At 48.5% G+C, this 22,500-nt stretch overlaps 1 protein-coding gene across 1 annotated transcript in view; it reads left to right on the plus strand.

Annotated features, from left to right (window-relative positions):
- The window catches only part of LOC311361227 (dynein beta chain, ciliary-like), a gene marked incomplete at both ends in the record, with an annotated part of 65,482 nt that overhangs the window by 16,976 nt on the left and 26,006 nt on the right, over positions 1–22,500 (plus strand). The window contains 29 exon segments of the mRNA XM_084481425.1: positions 10–81; positions 83–103; positions 106–135; positions 438–560; positions 1,312–1,536; positions 2,974–3,192; positions 3,993–4,160; positions 4,498–4,623; positions 5,400–5,507; positions 6,155–6,286; positions 6,804–6,964; positions 7,702–7,858; positions 8,520–8,665; positions 9,242–9,358; positions 10,073–10,211; positions 10,549–10,641; positions 11,137–11,331; positions 12,103–12,180; positions 12,645–12,777; positions 13,703–13,830; positions 14,861–15,009; positions 15,574–15,724; positions 16,267–16,398; positions 17,207–17,380; positions 17,867–18,071; positions 18,703–18,868; positions 19,436–19,538; positions 20,078–20,215; positions 21,747–21,848. Of these exon segments, the coding sequence (XP_084337551.1) occupies positions 10–81; positions 83–103; positions 106–135; positions 438–560; positions 1,312–1,536; positions 2,974–3,192; positions 3,993–4,160; positions 4,498–4,623; positions 5,400–5,507; positions 6,155–6,286; positions 6,804–6,964; positions 7,702–7,858; positions 8,520–8,665; positions 9,242–9,358; positions 10,073–10,211; positions 10,549–10,641; positions 11,137–11,331; positions 12,103–12,180; positions 12,645–12,777; positions 13,703–13,830; positions 14,861–15,009; positions 15,574–15,724; positions 16,267–16,398; positions 17,207–17,380; positions 17,867–18,071; positions 18,703–18,868; positions 19,436–19,538; positions 20,078–20,215; positions 21,747–21,848 (3,891 nt within the window).

The raw sequence follows: 22,500 nt of genomic DNA on the forward strand, positions 1-22,500 counted from the left end.
CACCGTCAGGTGAGGTTTGTGATGAACGAGAGCACCACCCTGGGGGACCTGCTGGAGCTGCAGCTCCACCGGGTGGAGGAAAGAGGTGAAGAACATTGTGGACAAAAGGCGGTGAAGGAGATGGGCATAGAGAAGGTGGGTGGGCGCGTGAACGTACGTAACGTCAGAGAGACACCGCACAGTATCCACCTTTAAGCAATGCCTCCATGTCAGCAATCACTCCATCACTTGCGTCCCCTGCAAGGGCCTGCCAAAAAATTGTAACCTTGCGTCGAGGTCGACGCAGCCACAAGGGCTGTGATTGGTCCGCTCACTAAAACCTCGACGCAGAACCATAAAGGTTCACGACCGCGTCGAAGCGTTCTGCGTGGGTGTTGCGTTGCGTGACCGTGGGACCATGATCAGCCCTTAATAGAGATGATTGTGCTGTGGGTCAGGTCCTGGCCGAGATCAGCCAGACGTGGAGCGTGATGGCTCTGTCCTACGAGACCCACGCCAACACGGGAACGCCCCTGCTCAAAGCGGACGAGAACCTCATAGAGACGCTGGAGGACAACCAGGTGAGTGTGTGCCGCGCTGACTCTCTGAAGCTCTATTTTACAGTTCAATCACGTGCACCCAGGCGTAGGAAACATCCCCCCACGTTTTTAAAATGATCAGATTTAAACTAGGTATCACAAGGGAATACTAAACACATTGTAGTACTTTGGTTTACAAGGGTGACATAATTAGCATCGCATTTGCAGGGATGAGAATGGAAGTGATAAATTTCCATTTAAAACATTTCAAGTTGAAAAACTGTGTTTTGCCAATTTACCTTTGTGTGTAAACAACCACGATTTAAAATATAATGTCAAATATTTCCACCAATTATATTCATATTCTATTATTTTCTCCATCCCCTGCATCCCTAATGGGATGTCCTTGGATGCCTGGATTCTCCTCATGTTTAACCAGCCAGCACCCCAATAATCATCAATTTTAATGACTTGCCTGTATTTATGCATGTCAATTATGGCACCCACTGCACTCCTGACCATCCCTGGAAGGAGGTATCCCCCCACTCTGTGTTTCTTCTCAAGATTTCTTCCTTGCTCATTAAGGGAGTTTTTTTCTTGCCCGTGTGGGGGCTGGGGTCAGGGGGGTGTCATAGATAAATACTTGGCCTGTTAAGCCCTTTGAGACTGTAATGGTGAGTAAGGGCTATACAAATAAAATTGAATTGAATTGAATTGAATTGAATTGAATCCTTTGACCCTCCCACCCCCTGGGCGTGTGCGTGTGTGCGTGTGTGTGCGTGTGTGTCTTCAGGTGCAGCTGCAGAACATCCTGATGAGCAAGTACGTGGAGTACTTCCAGGCGGAGGTGAGCGGCTGGCAGCGACGGCTGATGGTGGCCGACCTGGTGATCTGCTCCTGGCTGTCGGTGCAGCGGACCTGGGCGCACCTCAACAGCATCTTCACCAACAGCCACGACATCCGCTGCCAGCTGGCCCACGACGCGGAGCGCTTCCAGGGCATACACTCGGACTTCCAGGTGATCAGGGTGAAAACACTCCGCACACACACACACACACATGCACATGCAAACACACACACACACACACGTATAAGCACACGCACACGCACACACACACACACACACACACACACACACACACACACACACACACACACACACACACGCAAACACACACACACACACATGTATAAGCACACGCACACACACACGCACACGTAGTAGCGCACACACACACACACACACACACACACACACACACACACACACACACACACACACACACACACACACACACACACACACGTAGTAGCACACACACACACACACACACACACACACGCTCGTCCTCTAATTAACTGATATGATCTATGATATGGTTGTTGGAAGTGGTTGGAGTGTGGTTGTTATATATCTAAACCCCAGGTTGTCATAATACAGCCAGACTAACAGAGCTGTTGCAGGGCAGGAGTTGCCCGTTGCTGTTGGTTGTAATATAATCTGACATTGCCAGAGCAATTCGCAAAAGCATATTGGTCTGGAACCTCTCAGTTCAGCTTTTGATTTCCAAGGAGAATTATTGACAGGCGCACTCCAAAATGACTCTGGCTGCAATTTGATAGAGCTACAACCAATCAGACCACTGGAACGCGTGACACATCAGTGACAGCCATCTTGGTTTGTTTATGAAATAATGGTGCTCCCATGGGGCGCTACTTGGTACGGTCAATATATCAAACCCCCCCCCAATATTAGATAGATGGTTGTGATTGACCCGCACGGACCATGTCTGCTGGCAATCTCTCTGAACGGGAAGGGGGAGGGGGGCCAGATGCATTCGCCATGAGCCCGCCAATTCGTCTAGTTCCCAGGCTTGTGGTGATAAGCATTCTTCATATGAGCTCTGGTAGTGTTATAGTTTGGATAATTGTTATGCTTTGTCATTTTGCAATATAAGTCTTACAATTATTGCTTTTTTGGTGGGGCGTGGGCTGGGGTGATGTGATGTTGTTTTAATTATCTGCTCTACCTGTGCAAATGTTCATTTGGCTGTAAAACAAATTGCCCCCATGGGGACTAATGAAGTAATCTGAATCTGAATCAAATACCAAACCTAAAAGATAAAAAGACACACACACACACACGCACACACACGCAAACACATAAGTGTGAACTTCTCCTTTTCGAACGTGTTATTCCAATCCGCAAGTGTTTGTCATTTATGTTTCCAATTCTGCTTTCTTTTTTTTTTTGTCTGACATCATTATTTTCCGTATGACAATATCAGTTCACTCTTTTACATGTTCGAAATAAAAATAAAAAGTACTCGCTCTTATTGGTCCCCTTTTTAAATCTCCTATCTCCTGTATCCTGCATCCACCCCGTTTCAACCATCACCGAACACATCTTCGTCACACTACCGCGTGGGGCCTTCTCTTCCCTCCGCCCGTCCAGGGCCTGATGACGGAGGTGGTGCGGACCAGCAACGTGGTGCAGGTGACCAACGCTCCGGGCTACCTGGAGCAGCTGGAGGCTCTGCAGCAGAGGCTGTCCGTGTGCGAGAAGGCCCTGGCCGAGTACCTGGAGACCAAGAGGCTCACCTTCCCCCGCTTCTACTTCGTCTCCGCCACCGACCTGCTGGAGATCGTCTCCAAGGGGACCCAGCCCAAGCAGGTGGAGCCGACAGGGGGACAGGGGGGTGTGGTGTACAGACATGGGAGGGGGGGGGGGGGGTTGGGGCTAGGGGTTAGGGGTACTAAGGGTTGTAAGGGTTGTAAGGGGTTCTGGTTTTATTTATTAAACCTTTGTTGAAACCCTTTAGCGATTTAAGAGGGAAAATCTCTTTTACAAGAGACCTGGCCCCAGAAAAATTTCAATCACAGTTGCAACATATAAAAGAAACGGGGAAGATTCCACATCAAATTATTCTATTGAAAGAAGTGAAGCTGTGATAAGAGCTAAGGGTCAAAACATTCACAGAGAAATTTTCGAGCGAATCATGTGTAGGTGTTAGGGTTTAGCCTTAACTTTAAGTTTACGGTTAGGGGACGGGTTAAGTCGGTTAAAAGAGGTTAGGGGTAGGGTAGGGTTAATTTTTGGGTTTGCACAATGGCTGGCTTAGGTTAGGGTATAGTCTTTAACATTTAAATATCAATCAGGGAAAGATCATTATAGCCTAGCCTGCAATTCATATTTTTTCTGTTATTATTTATGTTCTCTGCGGTTATTATTATTGGGTGAAAACAACCACTTTATTGAACCCTTGTGCACTCTAAAAAACGACGTCTGGTCAAATGTTCTCTTCCTATTTAGTTTGACCCATTTTTGTTTTTTTACGCAACATAATAAAAAGATGTGTCAAAACAAGGCTGGTCAGGGTGGAAATCCTCATCAAAACAGGTTTTTTGCAGTTAATGTCACGATAACGACCACCTCCTGTGTGCCGTGCGCGTGTGCGTGTGTGTACCCACCAGGTAACCAGGCACCTTCTGAAGCTGTTTGACAACATAGCAGACCTGCGCTTCAAGGATTCAGAGCGTGGCGGTAGAGGCAGCGATGATGGGGAGGCGGTTGCCATGGGGATGTACAGCCGAGAGGGAGAATACGTGGCCTTCTCTGAGCCGTGCGTCTGCGAAGGACAGGTGTGAATGCTGAACTGCGTGGGCCAATTAATCCTCACACCGCTGAGTCTCTCCGGGGTTGAAATGCGTGTGACCTTCCCTTTGAACTGGACCTGTTTACTTTCTCAATGCCGTATTGAATATCTTTATTCGTGTTCAAAGCATTCCATACACTATTGAATGAACCGTTATTTCGTTCATTCATAGCTCTATATATATATATATATATATTACACGAGGTTAGAGTGGAGTAGATTTATTCAGTGTAGATTAGAGTAGAATCAATGATCGATGATATAAATGATGCGTTTGACTTTCATTCTGGACCTCCATGTCGTGGTGCTCCTGTTCTCCCCAGGCTGAGTGCTGGCTGAGCGCCCTGGAGACCACCATGTGCAGCACGGTGCGGAGGGAGATCCAGGAGGCCGTGGGCGCCTACGAAGACAAGCCACGGGACCAGTGGCTCTTTGACTACCCAGCCCAGGTCCGCTCAGGGCCGGCCCGTCTCGCTCGCTCGCTTCAAGATTGAGATCCAATACTTTATTGCCATACAACTCTGTACTGTACAAGTTGCTAGGGATCTGTTTCAGTGTGCTTGTGACAAGACATAACAAGACCCACAGAACAAGACATAGAACATAGAACATAATTATGATTCTGATTTAGGCCTGGGTAATCAAATAATAAATGATCGTATCGTGATAGACTTTTGATCAATATCAATATAAAACATGTTCAATATACACGTAAATCGATAAGAGACTGGACCACCGAATCTAGCAGCTGGGTTTGTTACACAAACACGGTTCCATACTTATTTACAATATTTGAGTGTTTTTCATTGTTGTGTCGACATTGGAGTATTTATCAATGAAGAACAGTGGAAGGTCATATTAAGTGTTAAACAGAAGTGTTTAAATACAGCATCATCAATTATCAATAGCTATCGATATCGATCAATATGATCAAGTTATATCGTGATATGTCTTTCAGACATATCGCCCCGGCCTATTCAGATTCATCCATGCAGTATCCTACCAGGGATCGAACTTGATACAACAGATAAAGCAGATAAAAAAGGAAATCCCTACACATAGGACATATAGCTTGTTTGAACCTGGTTGTCAGACCAGGCTAAAGTGTCAGATGTCTGGTTAAAGTGACAGGTGCTTATTATTGCAAGTGGTGTGCAAAGCTTCTTGTGTCTCTACTCTGACAGACTCTTGAGGTCTACACACAAACCCAACTGTTTCTTCTCAGGTGGGTCTGACCGGGAGCCAGGTGTGGTGGGCCACGGATGTGGCCATCGCATTCGAGAGGGTAGAGGAAGGGTTCGAGACGGCCTTGAAAGACTACAACAAAAAACAGGTGTGACTGACTCTGGCTGGTTATTAAGTGTAAAATGTTGTAGCTTCTGTTGGTGATCAACACAATGTCAAATAACTAAATGATCTCCAGAAGGCCCTGACACACCAACCAGATTATGGGTGGTCGAACAGTCTGGCAAGCTCGGTGACCTGAGTCTGTTGGTTGTGTGTGCTGTGACCTGAGTCTGTTCGGTGTGTGCTGTGACCTGAGTCTGTTGGGTGTGTGTGCTGTGACCTGAGTCTGTTGGGTGTGTGCTGTGACCTGAGTCTGTTGGGTGTGTGCTGTGACCTGAGTCTGTTGGGTGTGTGCTGTGACCTGAGTCTGTTGGGTGTGTGCTGTGACCTGAGTCTGTTGGGTGTGTGCTGTGACCTGAGTCTGTTCGGTGTGTGCTGTGACCTGAGTCTGTTCGGTGTGTGCTGTGACCTGAGTCTGTTGGGTGTGTGCTGTGACCTGAGTCTGTTCGGTGTGTGCTGTGCCGTCGGCCGTCGTCAAAGCCGTCTGTGTTCTTTTCAGCCGATGGCACGCGTTGAACCGACGGTCGGCGGTCTGAACTGTCGTGTCGGAGGCCTTAAGCCTCACATGTAGATGTTGAACCGAAACGGTCGGGGGGGGTTAAATGATCCTTTGCCACCTCGCCGGCCCCGCAGATCACCCAGCTGAACTCCCTGATCCACATGCTGCTGGGGGAGCTGACCCCCGGCGACCGCCAGAAGATCATGACCATCTGCACCATCGACGTCCACGCCCGCGACGTGGTGGCCAAGCTGATCGCCCAGAAGGTACAAAACAGAGGGGGGGGGCACCCTGGCCGTGGGGGCTGTTTGGCCCCGACCGTAATACAGACACGTACCCAACGAGAGACTGATGAGGATAAGATCATAATTGATCGGAAGCCCCTAGTCCCTTCACCCTCTGACTCCCTTTTGTGATGTCACTTGTATTTATGTAACAGATGATTTATTTTCTGCACAATAACCGCCTTAGCATATCGCCTCTTCTATCCAGATTTATTTCTGTTGATAACTTTCACATTATCCTATATTATGTTGATCCTTTTTTATATTATCAACATATATTATTTTTAAATCTCTATTTAATCTCTATGTATATATATAAATAAGAATATATACATTTTCATTACAATAATTTCCATTTTTTTTTGTATTTTATATATTTTCGAATAATCACCTTGCTTTTCTTCTTTATATTATGGTCTGATCTTCTCTTGTCTGGTTGTGCCTGGTCTCCTGCCGCTGTAACTCCTTCACCCCCTGCTGGCGTTCCCGGGTCTCGTAGGTGACGACGGGCCAGGCGTTCGCGTGGCTGTCCCAGCTGCGCCACCGCTGGGACGAGGACAGCCGGCAGTGCTACGTCAACATCTGCGACGCACAGTTCCAGTTCAGCTACGAGTACCTGGGCAACACCAACAGACTGGTCATCACCCCACTGACTGACAGGTGCGCACGCACACGCACGCACACACACACACACACACACACGCATTCACGAACGCACGCACGCACATACACACACACACATATGCCACTGACACACACACCCACACACACATGCACACACAAATACACACATATGCACACACATACGCATTCACGCATTCACGCACACACTCATATGTACACACGCACACACACATACATGCACAGACATACACACACGTACACACACACGCACACACACACACATGCACACACAAATACACACATACGCACACACAAACACACATACGCATTCACATACACACACATACATGGGCACACACACTCACATACACACACACACACACACACACACACACACACACACACACACACACACACACACACATACATGCATGAACACACTCAGACACATGCACGCCCACATGCATACAAGTACACATGCACAAATACACGCACACACACACACTCATGTACGCATGCACACACACACACACAGGCACAATATTATCCTAACCAGTAAATATCCTAATAAATCTGCTGAGTGTTAAAGTCTGAGTAAATGTACACTAGCATATCCATGCCTATGTAATGTCTAAATCTGGACGTTACTTACACAAATAGTATTGACAGTGTGATTCTGCTGTCTTCCTTGGGGGGGATACTGCACTCACTCCATGGTGAGTGCAGTATCCCCTTACTGCAGCCATTAATAACAAAACCCTTCCCATCTAAAGATGCTACATCACCCTGACTCAGTCCCTCCACCTGACCATGAGCGGCGCCCCCTCTGGCCCCGCGGGGACCGGCAAGACGGAGACCACCAAGGACCTGGGCCGCTCACTGGGCATCATGGTCTACGTGTTCAACTGCTCCGAACAGATGGACTACAAGGTGGAGACGGCCGCGCACTCTCTCAAGTCCACTAGAAGAGTAGTAGTGTTTCACTCTGTGGGCCCTGTCTTGCACCCGGCGCAATTGACTTTCTACACTACAGAAGCATGTATCGTTGCTAGTTTGCACCCAGCGTGAAGCTGATTTTCCCCCGCAGCAAACTCACGCCAACTACACTTGTGCCACTACACTTGCGCCAACTACACTTGCGCCACTACACTTGCGCCACTACACTTGCGCCACTACACTTACGGCACTACACTTGCGCCACTACACTTGCGCTCTGGAGAGGCGTGTTGGCGAAAAAGCAGGGGCGTGTTCCGGCGCAAATGATACTTTTTAATTTTATCGTGAGAAAATATAGTTTTACCGCGAGTGAGTGTGTAAAAGAATGAATGAATGCGGGTGATGTTTGGCACGCAGTTCAACAATATGTGTGCACCCATCTGTTTAATAGCAACAGCTCCAGAGATCCGCCCACAAAGCTTCTTGCGTTTCGCGTTTCATACTTTTTTTCATACGTTTTAGACTAGTTAAAATAGGGCCCTGTATGTGATTATGAATTATTGTGTTTCATATATCCCCTTGTTATGTTCACTTTGCATTTCTTGCACACCAAATAGTATCTTAAGTTGGACGTCAGCGTCTTGTCTGACTGCAGTCCATAGGGAACATCTACAAGGGGCTGGCCCAGACGGGCGTGTGGGGCTGCTTTGACGAGTTCAACAGGATCTCTGTGGAGGTTCTGTCTGTGGTGGCCGTGCAGGTCAAGACCATACAGGACGCTGTACGCAACAAGAAGCAGAGGTCAGACGACACACAGTGAAGAGCTTAGTCAAATCAATATACAGGATGTATGATTGTTAATGAACGTAGTTATGAATTCATCTACCTGCACATGCTGTGTGTGTGTGTGTGTGTGTGTGTGTGTGTGTGTGTGTGTGTGTGTGTGTGTGTGTGTGTGTGTGTGTGTGTGTGTGTGTGTGTGTGTGTGTCTATATGCATGTGTGTGTGTGTGTGTGTGTGTGTGTGTTTGTGTGTGTGTGTGTGTGTGTGTGTGTGTGTGTGTGTGTGTGTGTGTGTTTGTGTGGGAGTGTTTGTTTGTGTGTGTGTGTGTGTGTGTGTGTGTGTGTGTGTGTGTCTATATGCATGTGTGTGTGTGGGAGTGTTTATTTGTGTGTGTGTGGGAGTGTTTATTTGTGTGTGTGTGTGTGTGTGTGTGTGTGTGTGTGTGTGTGTGTGTGTGTGTGTGTGTGTGTGTGTGTGTGTGTGTGTGTGTGTGTGTGTGTGTGTGTGTGCGCGCATGTGTGCGTGTGTCTATATGCATGGGTGTGTGTGTGTGTGTGTGTGCGTGCGTGCGTGCGTGCGCGTGTGTGTGTGCAGGTTCCACTTCCTGGGGGAGGAGATAGAGCTGAGGCCGACGGTGGGGATCTTCATCACCCTGAACCCGGGCTACGCCGGCCGGGCAGAGCTCCCGGAGAACCTCAAGGCCCTGTTCAGGTCAGGGACCAATCAGAGGAGGAGCAGCACTCACTGTAGTAGTAGTACTCACTGTAGTATAGTGGTAGTAGTGGTAGCAGTACTCACTGTAGTATAGTGGTAGTAGTGGTAGCAGTACTCACTGTAGTATAGTGGTAGTATAACTCACTGTAGTTTAGTGGTAGTAGTACTCACTGTAGTATAGTGGTAGTAGTGGTAGTAGTACTCACTGTAGTATAGTGGTAGTAGCAGTACTCACTGTAGTATAGTGGTAGTAGTGGTAGTAGTACTCACTGTAGTATAGTGGTAGTAGTGGTATAAGTAGTACTCACTGTAGTATAGTGGTAGTACTAGTAGTAGTAGTAGTAGTAGTAGTAGTAGTTGTAGCAGTAGAAGTAGCAATTGTAGTGGCAGCAGTAGTTGCAAGTTTGAAATCATTGAGTCTAGTTTCTGTTTGACTTTTTTTTCAAATGTGACATATATTGAGATACAAGCTTTAAGGAATTAGTAGCTACAGCCTTTGGGTATTGAACCCAGAACCTTTTTGAGTGGGAATCGACCACCCGGGCCACTTGAGTATTCTACCTCCTTGGTTGATGGTTACGTTAAGCTAAGGGGATAAAGGTGTAAAGATCTAGGTGGCAAAGCAATGCATCACGGGGAACTAACGGTGGCGGGAGTGCCGTCGATCACTCACGGCTTGCCTCGTGTCCTGCTGGCGGGTGGAACGCGCAGGCCCTGTGCCATGGTCATCCCGGACTTCGAGCTGATCTGCGAGATCATGCTGGTCGCCGAGGGCTTCATCGACGCCCGTCTGCTGGCACGCAAGTTCATCAGCCTGTACACGCTGTGCAAGGAGCTGCTGTCCAAACAGGTGCAGGGTAATCGCCACGCACAGCTACACCTCATGTCATCTCATGTCATGTGTCCATCAGTGACTTGTATTGAAGTCAGAGGAACGATGGCCTTTAGGTGGAGCGTGGCGATGTTGCTTGCGTCGCTCTTCGGTAGAGATGTGAGATATATCTAAAGTACAGACGTAAACTATACAGTTACTGTTGGTAACCTCTTAACCCTTAGTGCTTGGTTACTTTCAGTGAGGAACGTCATTTACACACGTGCAGAACTGTCACGCATCTCAATGTAAACTATTTTGTTTGTATTGGCATTTTTCAACGTTTCTATGTCTTCCCCTTTCATTGTCCTCCCAGGATCACTACGACTGGGGGCTGAGGGCCATCAAGTCGGTCCTGGTGGTGGCCGGGTCCCTGAAGAGGGAGGAGAGGAGCAGGCCTGAGGAGCAGGTACCCACCCATCTCTGGGGAGTTACAATGGGGCCACAACAGACTCTAAAGGACATTTCATCCGTTCAAATGAATTTCAATCTAATTCAGGTTATTGTTATAGTTCAAAAGTAAGTCAAGTCAAACACATCCTTATATATTGACACTTGTGGTTAATGTTAGAAATAATCAGTATGGTCCTCATGTTGCAGCCTTCACGTTATTAGTCTAATATTTGACTCAAAATCCAAAACAGAAACATAATTCAAAGAGAAAATAAGTCAAATAAATACCAATTATTATACATGCATCTACTCAAAAGCAATGTTCATCTACATTACTGTATGATTACACATGAACCAACCACGATAAAGTACACACACTGTATGGTGCTAACCTTTTTGTAAAGTGGAACAGATCAGTGTTTCTAGCTGCGCAGAATCGTGATCACCTGACCATTAGCAGGATCAGTAGCATCCTCTAAGCCTAAGGCGCCCGTCCCCTGTCTTCCCCTAGGTGTTAATGCGGGCTCTGAGGGACTTCAACCTGCCCAAGATCGTGACCAGCGACGTGCCCATCTTCCTGGGGCTCATCAGCGACCTGTTCCCCCAGCTGGACGTGCCCAGGAAGAGGGACCCCGAGCTGGAGAACGCCGTGCGCCAGTCCGTCAGCGAGCTGCGGCTACAGCCCGAGGAGAACTTCATCCTCAAGGTACCGCTCATGGATTGTTAGGATATTGATCTGTATCTGATCAGGGTACGTTGATGTGTTTGATCAAAGTATGTGGCTATATCTGATCAGAGTATGTTGTATCTGATCAGAGTATGTTGTATCTGATCAGGGTATGTTGTATCTGATCAGGGTAGGTTGATGTATTTGATCAAAGTATGTGACTATATCTGATCAGAGTATGTTGTATCTGATCAGAGTATGTTGTATCTGATCAGGGTATGTTGATGTATGTGATCAAAGTATGTGGCTATATCTGATCAGAGTATGTTGTATCTGATCAGAGTATGTTGATGTATCTGATGAGAGTATGTTGGTATATCTCATCAGAGTACGTTGATGTATCTGATCAGGGTACGTTGATGTATCTGACAAGTGTGTTGATATATCTGAATAGAGTATGTTGATATTGTTGTACTTTGGTGTGCACTACCCTACTGTTGAATTTTGTATTTTCCATTTCTTCCTTTCACCAACATATAATGAACAATTCCCTGTTGTCCCGTGGGTAACCGATTGGAAGTAAATCACATTCAGATTCTGATGAAATGAAATGAAAATGTGTGTATGAAAGAAAATGTGTCAGGACTATTGGGACTATACAAATCGTGTTATCGAGTGCTACAATTGCTTATCAATTGAGCATACCAGCACTTTCACAGTTTGTGAGTGGGAAACTGCTTTAGAGATGTATTATACATACATCCTCTGTAATGGAATAAACACATACATTACATTCCTGTTTTTGTATAGGTGACGCAGTTGGAGGAGTTGTTGGCAGTCAGGCATTCTGTGTTTGTGGTCGGAGGACCGGGAACAGGCAAGAGCCAGGTGGGTCATGACACCTGCCTGTCCATTACAGTAACTCTCATCTACTGCACGGTCGGTGAGCTCTCTTTGTAGTGTGCCTTCTGTCTGTGTGAATTTAGTTTGTATTGAACGTTGCTGCACAATTGGTTCTCAAACCTTTCTCCTAAACCAATGCAGTCCTTTTGGTTCCAACCCAGAGTCCTCCTGATGTGTAACATGAAGCTGTATGGGTTGAAACAAACAATCTCCCCGTATTCAACAAGCCTGTAACTAACCACAACATTAGCTTTGTACTACTCACCCCTTTATTTCACTATCTGATGCAGAGTGAGTCACGTTAACCTCTGGCTGTAAAGCACACGCGTGCAGTTAGACAAAGCACCAAGACAACAACACAGAATATGTCTTGTGTTGTACGACAGGGTCACAGTGATGCCGTCACTGGGCCTCTGGTGTTGACTAAACAAGGGGCCTTCCTCCACCAGATCCTGAAGACCCTGCACAGGACCTACGCCAACATGAAGATGAAGCCGGTGTGGAGTGACATGAACCCCAAGGCGGTGACCACCGACGAGCTGTTCGGCTACCTGCACCCGGCCACCAGGGAGTGGAAGGACGGTGAGGAGGACTACGTTACACAACGTTACACTGCAATACACTACGTTACACTACGTTACACTACAATACACTACGTTACACTACAATACACTACGTTACACTACAATACACTACGTTACACAACGTTACACTGCGTTACACTGCAATACACTACGTTACACTACAATACACTACGTTACACTACAATACACTACGTTACACAAAGTTACACTACGTTACACTACAATACACTACGTTACACTGCAATACACAACGTTACACTACAATACACTACATTACACTACAATACACTATGTTACACAAAGTTACACTACGTTACACTACAATACACTACGTTACACAACGTTACACTACAATACACTATGTTACACAACGTTACACTACAATACACTACGTTACACAACGTTACACTACAATACACTACGTTACACAACATTACACTACGTTACACTGCAATACACTACGTTACACAACGTTACACTACGTTACACTACAATACACTACGTTACACAACGTTACACTACGTTACACTACAATACACTACATTACAGTATGTTACACTAGAATACACTACATTACACTACGTAACATAAGGGAGGAGGAGGATGCTGGGTGCTCAAAGGAGATGCATTCCAATAACATGACATCACAGCTGCAGTGCCCGACCGGATTCCGCATGTAATCACACCTCAGAGCGGCCGCATTATTCAATCTATCTCTCTCAAACCCACGTCTTAACGGCGCTGTCCATATAGGCACAACGATAGGAACGATAAAGAAAATAGATGAAACACATTCATCTCATGTACTGAGAGCCCTCCTAGTGTAACTCCAGCGTTCCTCAGCCCTCATTCACCAGTCAGGGGCGGACATAAGCGCGCGCACGTGACCCCATTGTTAAAGGGTGAGCCCTCCCACCTCTCAGGTCTGTTCTCCTCCACCATGAGGGAGATGACCTCGGTGGGCCACGACAGCCCCAAGTGGATCGTGCTGGACGGGGACATCGACCCCATGTGGATCGAGTCCCTCAACACCGTCATGGACGACAACAAGGTAGAGCTGGTGGTGGCGGCTCTGTGTTCCACTTGATTCTGGACTCTGACTCTTTTTCTCTGTAACACACTGAGTCTTTCATTTCAATGTTTATGTCTTGAAGTGTATCTTAAATATCCTTTAATATTTGCTGTGTTTACTTTTAGAGGCCGGTGGTATAGCCTAGGTGTGGGAATTGATACGTTTTTTTATCAATATCGATGGCATTGTCGATTCGATTATCGATCCAATTCCTTATCAATTCTCGTACCGATTCCTGAGTAGTTCACTGAGTGGCAAAAAAGGAGTTCTACACTTCTCTTCTGCACCAAAAGCAACCATTTCATTTAGATTTTTTACATACTGAACAACACCATGACAGGATATAGAGTAGGAAAGAAAATCTAGGGGTAACTTGAGCCAATGTCGCGGGGCCAGCTGCCTGAGAGCTATCGGTGTCATCATCAGCTAAAATGCATGAAACCGGAAAATATTTGTATGCAGCTTGCTCTGCCTTATTAATAAAAAACGACTATACTACTTCTATATAGGGCTGTCACTTTTGAGAAATCAATTTAGAACGGATATCGAATATCAAGCAATGTATTCGAATATAACTGAATATCTACGAGGCCCATGACTTGGGGTCGCAGTTTACCGCTCAGGCTGGCTGCTCCGTGCGTTATCCATTTTCGAATCAGGATATGTTATTCGCTTGATTAGAGCGCTTGACTCGTACGCAGGCTTTTGAACACATGCCACTCGACGAGAAAACCGGAAAACATCGCGCAGGGATCGTTAAGAAGAATCGCTTCCTTTGATCCAAAACTCTAATGTCTGACTCACTCTGCAACTTAGCTAAAAATGGAAAAACAAAATGTAAAAATTACCAGACAGTAAGAAACAGATAGAAATACATAAACTAAGCCATATATGTAACAACGAATATCACATTCTCAGCTTCATTACTAAACCTGACACTTGAAAGAAAGCTAGTTCTAGTTCTAAGTCCACCCCCCCCCCCACTCCCCCACTGTCTCCCTCCCTGGAGGTGCTGACGCTGGCCAGCAACGAGCGGATCAGCCTGTCCCCGTCCATGCGTCTGCTGTTTGAGATCTCCCACCTGAGGGCCGCCACCCCGGCCACCGTGTCCCGGGCCGGGATCCTCTACGTCAACCCCCAGGACCTGGGCTGGAGCTCGTAGGGGCCCCCCACTCACACACACACACACATGGACAACACGGAGATCAATCAGACCTCTGAAGAATAAGTCCCGCCTCCTCCGAGGCTCCCGGTTCCCTCGGTCAAATGTCTATGGGGAATAACGTGGGGGTTTTTGAATGATCTGAATGATCGTACATAACAGACTCTGTAGGTGGCGGAGAAGTAAAAGCTGCGTCACGTTTTGAACCGCACACTTTTTCCATCTAGTTTCGACTGGCTTTTTGGGATTGTCGGTGCCGTTAAAGTAGTAAACGATTATTAATGCTACTTTAACGGCACCGAAAATATCCAAAAACCCAGTCGAAACTAGATGGAAAAAGTGTGCAGTTCAAAACGTTCCGATTTATTAATCTTGACAGGAAATTGGCTGTAAAGTACACAACAAGAATAAAAAGGATGAAAAAAGGAATAAAAACGAAATATACACTCAAAGTGATGAAACGTACACACTATGAAATGTGAAGGGCAGCAGAGTTTAAACATTGAAGTGTCATCTGATCTTTTTTTTTGGGGGGGGGGCGGGGGGCCTGGACCAATCAGGTACGTGACGAGCTGGATCGACACCCGTAGCGCCCAATCAGAGCGGGCCAACCTGACCATCCTGTTTGATAAGTACGTGCCCTGCTGCCTGGAGCAGGTCCGCTGCAACCTGAAGACCATCACCCCCATCCCAGAGAACAGCATGGTGCAGGCAAGTGAAAATTTATTCGAATAACTTATTTTTTTATGGAGGACGGAGGACGGAGGATTACTTTTACGGAGGATTACTTTTAAAGTGAATGGGGAAAATAAAATATGATAAGTTTTATATTTGTGTGTGCATGACTGTGTGTGTGTGTGTGTGTGTGTGTGTGTGTGTGTGTGTGTGTGTGTGTGTGTGTGTGCGTGTGTGCGTGTGTGTGTGTGTGTGTGTGTTCATGAATGCATGTGTTTGCGTGTTGTGTGCGTTCATGTGTGCCTGTGTGTGTACGTGTGTGTGTTCGTGTGTTGTGTGTGTGGGTGTGCCCATTTGTGTTTGTGTGTGCGTTTGTGTGTGTGGGTGCGTGTGTGTGTGTGTGTGTGTGTGTCTGTGTGTGTGTGTGTGTGTGTGTGTGTGTGTTCGTGAATGCATGTGTTTGCGTGTTGTGTGTGTGTGTGTGTGTGTGTGTGTGTGTGTGTGTGTGTGTGCATGTGTGTGCGTGTGTGTGTGTGTGTGTGTGTGCGCCTGTGTGTGTGTGTGTGTGTGTGTATCAGACTCTGTGCTCCCTGCTGGACTGCCTGCTGACGGAGGACAACACCCCGGCCGACTCTCCCAGGGAGCTGTACGAGATCTACTTTGTGTTCGCCTGCGTCTGGGCCTTTGGAGGAGCTCTGTTCCAGGACCAGGTGAGCACCACCACCACCCCCTCCACCACCACCACCACCACCACCACCACCGCCACCACCACCGCCACCACCACCACCACCACCCCCTCCGCCACCACCACCACCACCACCCCCCCCTCCGCCTCCACCACCACCACTGCCACCATCACCCCCCCCTCCACCACCCCCACCTCCACCACCACCACCCCCCCTCCACCACCACCCCCTCCACCCCCCCTTCCACCACCACCACCACCCCCGCCTCTGCCACCACCACCCCCGCCTCTGCCACCACCACCCCCGCCTCCACCACCACCACCACCGCCGCCTCTTCTGTGTGTGTGTGTGTGTGTGTGTGTGTGTGTGTGTGTGTGTGTGTGTGTGTGTGTGCGTGTGCGTGTGTGTGTATCTGTGTGTGTGTGTTTCAGACTCTATTTCACTCTTCTCTCTTTCGGTTTGGTTACTTTTGATTCATTACATCCTTTGGTAAATTCTTCCGGCCAATTAAGACCTTTTTGAATTCAACTGAACTGAATTCATCCCATTCAATTCCATTTGAATGGGATGAATGGCACACACGACGAGCGAGGTCGTGTGTGTGTGTTCGGTGCGTCTGGGTGGTTTTTGTTCTGTCGCAGCCCTGACCAGCTCACAGGTGTCACACTTTAGTTTAGTTTACTTTAGTTTTAATGGTTGAGTTGACAGGGACCATGTACCAAACAGGTTCTATACCAGAGTTAGCTGAATAGCTCTTCTGCGCTCTGCGGTCCCTGGGCGCGTGTCAGACAGCGTCTCTCTGTCCGTCTGTGTCCGTCCGTCTGTGTCCCAGCTCATCGACCACCGCGCCGAGTTCAGCCGCTGGTGGTCCAAGGAGATGAGGGCCGTCAAGTTCCCCTCGCAGGGGACCGTCTTCGACTACTTCATCGACCCGGAGACCAAGAAGTTCACGCCCTGGAGCGAGAGGATGCTGCCCTTCGAGCTGGAGCCCGAGGCCCCGCTGCAGGTCAGGGGGGGCCCCCACCGGGGGGGTCACACGTCAGCTCCACAGGGGGGGGGGTTCAGATTCATACATTGCACTACATTGTATGTACTACATTGTATGTAGTGCAATGTATGAATCTGAATCTGAATCTTTTAACACTTTTAACAGTCGGCTGAACTAAACTAAAGTCCATCCTAACCCACTTTCACATCCCTCCTGGGCCATCCCTCCCTCTACTCCCCTGTTGAGCGACTCAATAGGTTGATCAGTGCTGTAATCATGCACGGCTATAAGACGCTACAACATTGAAAGAAAATCGAATACGAGATACAAAAAGACAACCCTGACCTTATGTACTCAGTCATACTGATAAAATTCATCCTTGTATGCATGTGTGCGTGCGCGTGCATGTGCGTGCGTGCGTGCGCGCGTGTGCGTGTGTTAACGTGTGTTTGCTCCATCACCCCGCGCCGCGCTGACCTTTGCGTCGCCCTCCGTCGTCTCCAGACGGTGTTGGTCCACACGGCCGAGACCGTCTGCCTCACCTTCTTCATAGACCTGCTCCTCCAGCGGGGCAAGCCCATCATGCTGGTGGGCAACGCCGGGGTGGGCAAGTCCATCCTGGTGTGGGACAAGGTGTCCCGGCTGAAGGAGGACTACGTGGTGGCCAAGGTGCCCTTCAACTACTACACCACCTCGGCCGTGCTGCAGCGTGAGTCCCGGCCCCCGCAAGCCCGCCTCATCACGTGCACACGTGTGTGACGTCAGCGGGACGTGGGTCCTCTGTGCACTGCACGGGCTGCCTGACCACATAGGAACGGAGAAGGATTGAATAAAAATGAAACATTCTCTGAGGTGCCCCAGTGGCTCACTGGGGCTCAGAAAGTCCTGATCGCAGCGGCCCGGGTTTTGATTCCTGCCCGTGGTACCTTTGCTGCACGTCCTCCCCTCCCATCTCCCACAACATCCTTTCTATCTCCCTCTATGATAAAGCATACAAATGCAGAAATATAAAATACAAAATATAAATACATTTATATATATTTATGTGGACAGTCAGTGCAACTAGTAGTGAATACATTTTTCTTGAGTCCCTTATTACCTATATATATATATATATATATATATATATTTCTTGTTATAGAAATGTTATTAAAACAGTGTCCTCCTCACTCCATGAGCTACACCATGGTGTTTCTTATCTGAGCATCAACACATCGTTTCTATGATTGACACCACGGTGTTCCCCATGCAGAACTGACATGAATGATGTAAATCAATCATCCTGATCTCTTCTCCCCCCGCCCTGGGTATTGATCCCGCGGGCCCCCCCCCCCCCCCAGGAGTGATGGAGAAGCCCCTGGAGAAGAAGGCCGGCCGCAACTACACCCCCCCAGCCGCCAAGAGACTCATCTACTTCATCGACGACCTCAACATGCCTGAGGTGGACGTGTACGGGACCTGCCAGCCGCACACGCTCATACGCCAGCACCTCGACTACCACCACTGGTCAGACGCGCACGCACTCACACATGCACACACACATGCACACACGCACGCACGCACGCACGCATGCATGCACGCACGCACGCACGCACACACGCACACATACACACGTGCACGCACACATACACACACGCACGGAAACATACACACGCACGCATGCACGCACGCATGCACGGAAACATACACACGCACGCATGCACGCACACACACCAGCACACACTGTGTATACTGACACAGACACACACACACACACACTGTGTATTCTGACACGCACACACACACACAGACACACACACACACTGTATGCTGACACACACACACTGTGTATTCTGACACACACATTGTGTTTTCTGATACACACGCACACACACACACACACTGTGTATTCTGACACACACATACACACACACATACACACACACACAGACACACTGTGTATTCTGACACTCACACACACACACACACACACACACACTGTGTATTCTGACACACACACACATACACACCCTGTGTACACTAACACACACCTGTGCTTGACAGTAGATTGGTGGTGTTGTTTTGACGGCTCAGGTATGACAGACAGAGGCTGGTGTTGAAGGAGATCCACAGCTGTCAGTACATCACCTGCATGAACCCCACAGCCGGGAGCTTCTCTGTCAACCCCCGACTACAGGTAAGGAAGGGGGGAGAGAGGGAGAGGGAGAGGGAGAGGGAGAGAGGGAGAAGTCACAGTGATTCATTATTGTTCTATGCCAGATTTAATGGTAACATGTGTAGAATACAGATGATATTGCCCGTGGTGAAAGTTGATGGGGAAGTTCAGTTTTTAAATGGAATAGGATCATTCATAGTAGCCTGAAAAAGGTTGTAATAAATGTAGGTCGTAAAAATCTCCCTCCTCCCCCCTCCCTCCCACTCACCCTCCCTCGCCCCTCCCTCCCACTCTCCCTCCCTCCCTCTCTCCCTCTCTCCCTCCTCCCACTCTCCCTCCCTCCCTCCCTCCCTCTCTCCCTCCTCCCACCCTACCTTCCTCCCTCTCTCCCTCCTACCCTCCTACCCTCCTCCCTCCCTCTCTCCCTCTCTCCCTCCTCCTTCCTCCCTCTCTCCCTCCCCCCTACCTCCCTCCCTCTCCCCTCCCTCCATCCTACCCTCCTCTCCCCCTCCTCCCTCCCTCCCTCTCTCCCTCCCCCCCCCCCCCCCCCCCCTCCCTAGCGACACTTCTCCGTGTTCGCGGTCCACTTCCCGAGCGCCGAGGCGCTGGCCACCATCTTCTCCAGCATCCTGTCGGCTCACTTCCTGCAGGGGGGCTTCAGCTATGGGGTGTCGCGCTCCGTGGGAGCCCTCATACAGGTACAAGCTCAGCCTCAGCCTCCGCTCCGCAAGTCAAGTCCGCAGTTCAAGTCAACAGTTAGCCTGGAAATCCAGAGCCACATCTAGGACGCTGTAGGGGTCTGGCAACGAGTGATGAAAAGGGCCCGACTCGAGGGGCGGCACCAAGCATGCATTTGAAAATATCACTGCACACAATCGGATAACACTACGACCAATCAGAAGAATACAAGGGGGGTGACGTATCCAGACCAGCGGAGCTAACAACTAGATAAGACTCTTGCCGTATCCGGTCGGTAAACGCAGCAACGCTTTTGGCCCCGCCTATATCAGATACACCGATGTGATTGGTTAATGTTCGGATCCAGGGGAATCAGGGAGTGAGTATATTTTACTTACATTGCATAATTGTATATCGCTGGTTCAACATAACCTTGCCAGGCAGCCGGATTCTCGAGATCACGATCACATAAGGATCCATCTTCCCTGGCAAGTAACGTGCTTATCGGCGTCCTTCGAGGAACTATGCACTCTACAATATAGACGTGACAAATGTTTATCCAATCGCCTGCCACGTATCTTTTGAAAGTACCAGCCTCTTCAAAAGCCTTTCTCGGGACGACTTCCCAGAGTGCTCTGTGTAACCACCGAGTGTAACCCGACCCACTCGGTGGGTCGGGTTACGACCCAACCCGACTACATCAACTGCTTCCTAACCCTTACCCCTGACTCACTTTCTAGTCAACTACTTCACTAAACGTCAAGTACATGACAAGTCCTCATCGTCCTCATCGCCGGTTATCCGCTTATCCGGGGTCGGGTCGCTGGAGGGCAGCAGCTCCAGCAGGGGGCCCCAGACTTCCCTTTCCCTTTGGGGCCACATTGACCAGCTCTGACCGGGTGGGGATCCGAGGCGTTCCCAGGCCCAGTGTTGAGATATAATCTCTCCACCTAGTCCTGGGTCTTCCCCGAGGTCTCCTCCCCACTGGTCGGGCCAGTGGGCATCCTCACCAGATGCATGACAGGGACAGCCTTAATTGGCTCCAGAGGCTCACAATTAATAAGCTCCTAAACCCTAAGCCCTCTAAAGAGCAAGGAGAACCTCCCATCATCCCTTAGAGGGGGGGGGGGGGGTGCCTTGAGAAGGAAGCGGCCCAGAGTGCAGGAGATGAGGACTGGGAAGAAATGTCATGGAAGCAATAATGGTCGCGACGTATCATGGTGGCAAACCGCTGATGTGACAGTACAAGTACCTCCGAAATTGGATAACTGAGAGCCAAGCTACTAGTTTGTGTACATTAATCCCATGTCAATTAGTCTATGAGTCTGTCTTTTAGTCTTCTTCTCCGTGGCCCCTTTCCAATCCACACTCCACACTCTAAAGTCATTTTCCAATTATCCAACTTATTTTCTTCGAGTTATGCTGAAGGTATTTGCGATCCAAACGCAGAGCCTCGTGGCTGAGAGTCAAAGACGTCTGACACTAAACTGTCACGGCGCCCCTCATGAATAAGAACGCCGTGTCTCTCTCTGTGCTTCTCCGTGACACCAGGCAGCGATCTGTCTGCACCAGAAGGTCAGCCAGAACTTCCTCCCCACTGCCATACGCTTCCACTACATCTTCAATCTGAGAGACCTCTCCAACATCTTCCAGGTCACACACACAGAACGCACAAGAACACACACACACACACACACACACACACACACACACACACACACGCACGTACGCACACACGTGTACATGCAAGAACACACACACACACGTACACACACACACACACACACACACACACACACACACATAACACATACTGTACATGCATGCTCTCTCACACACACACACACACACACACACACACGCATAAACACACACACATAAACACACACAAACACACACACAAAACACACACACACTCACACACACACACACACACACGTGCACACACATACACATGTACACACACATACACAAACACACACATGCAAACACACTCTCACACACACACACACACACACACACACACCCTCTCATACACAATCACGCACACACACACTCGCATGCACACACCACTTTGTACCCTTTCTGTAAAGTTTGATCACTTAACTTAACTAACTAAAAAGGTTGCATTTGAAAGGTAATGGTCACCAACTGCAATCTCATTACTGATGTACACACATTGAAATAGCAAAACGTGAATTCATCCCTGGGCTGACCACCCTTCTACATGACCTACCTGCTGTGACCTGTCTGTGTGTCTGTGTGTCCTCCTGTCTGTCTGTCTGTCTGTGTGTGTGCGTGCGCA

The sequence above is a fragment of the Micromesistius poutassou genome (genome assembly GCF_964030765.1).
Source record: "Micromesistius poutassou genome assembly, chromosome: 16".
In the NCBI taxonomy this organism is placed as follows: domain Eukaryota; kingdom Metazoa; phylum Chordata; class Actinopteri; order Gadiformes; family Gadidae; genus Micromesistius; species Micromesistius poutassou.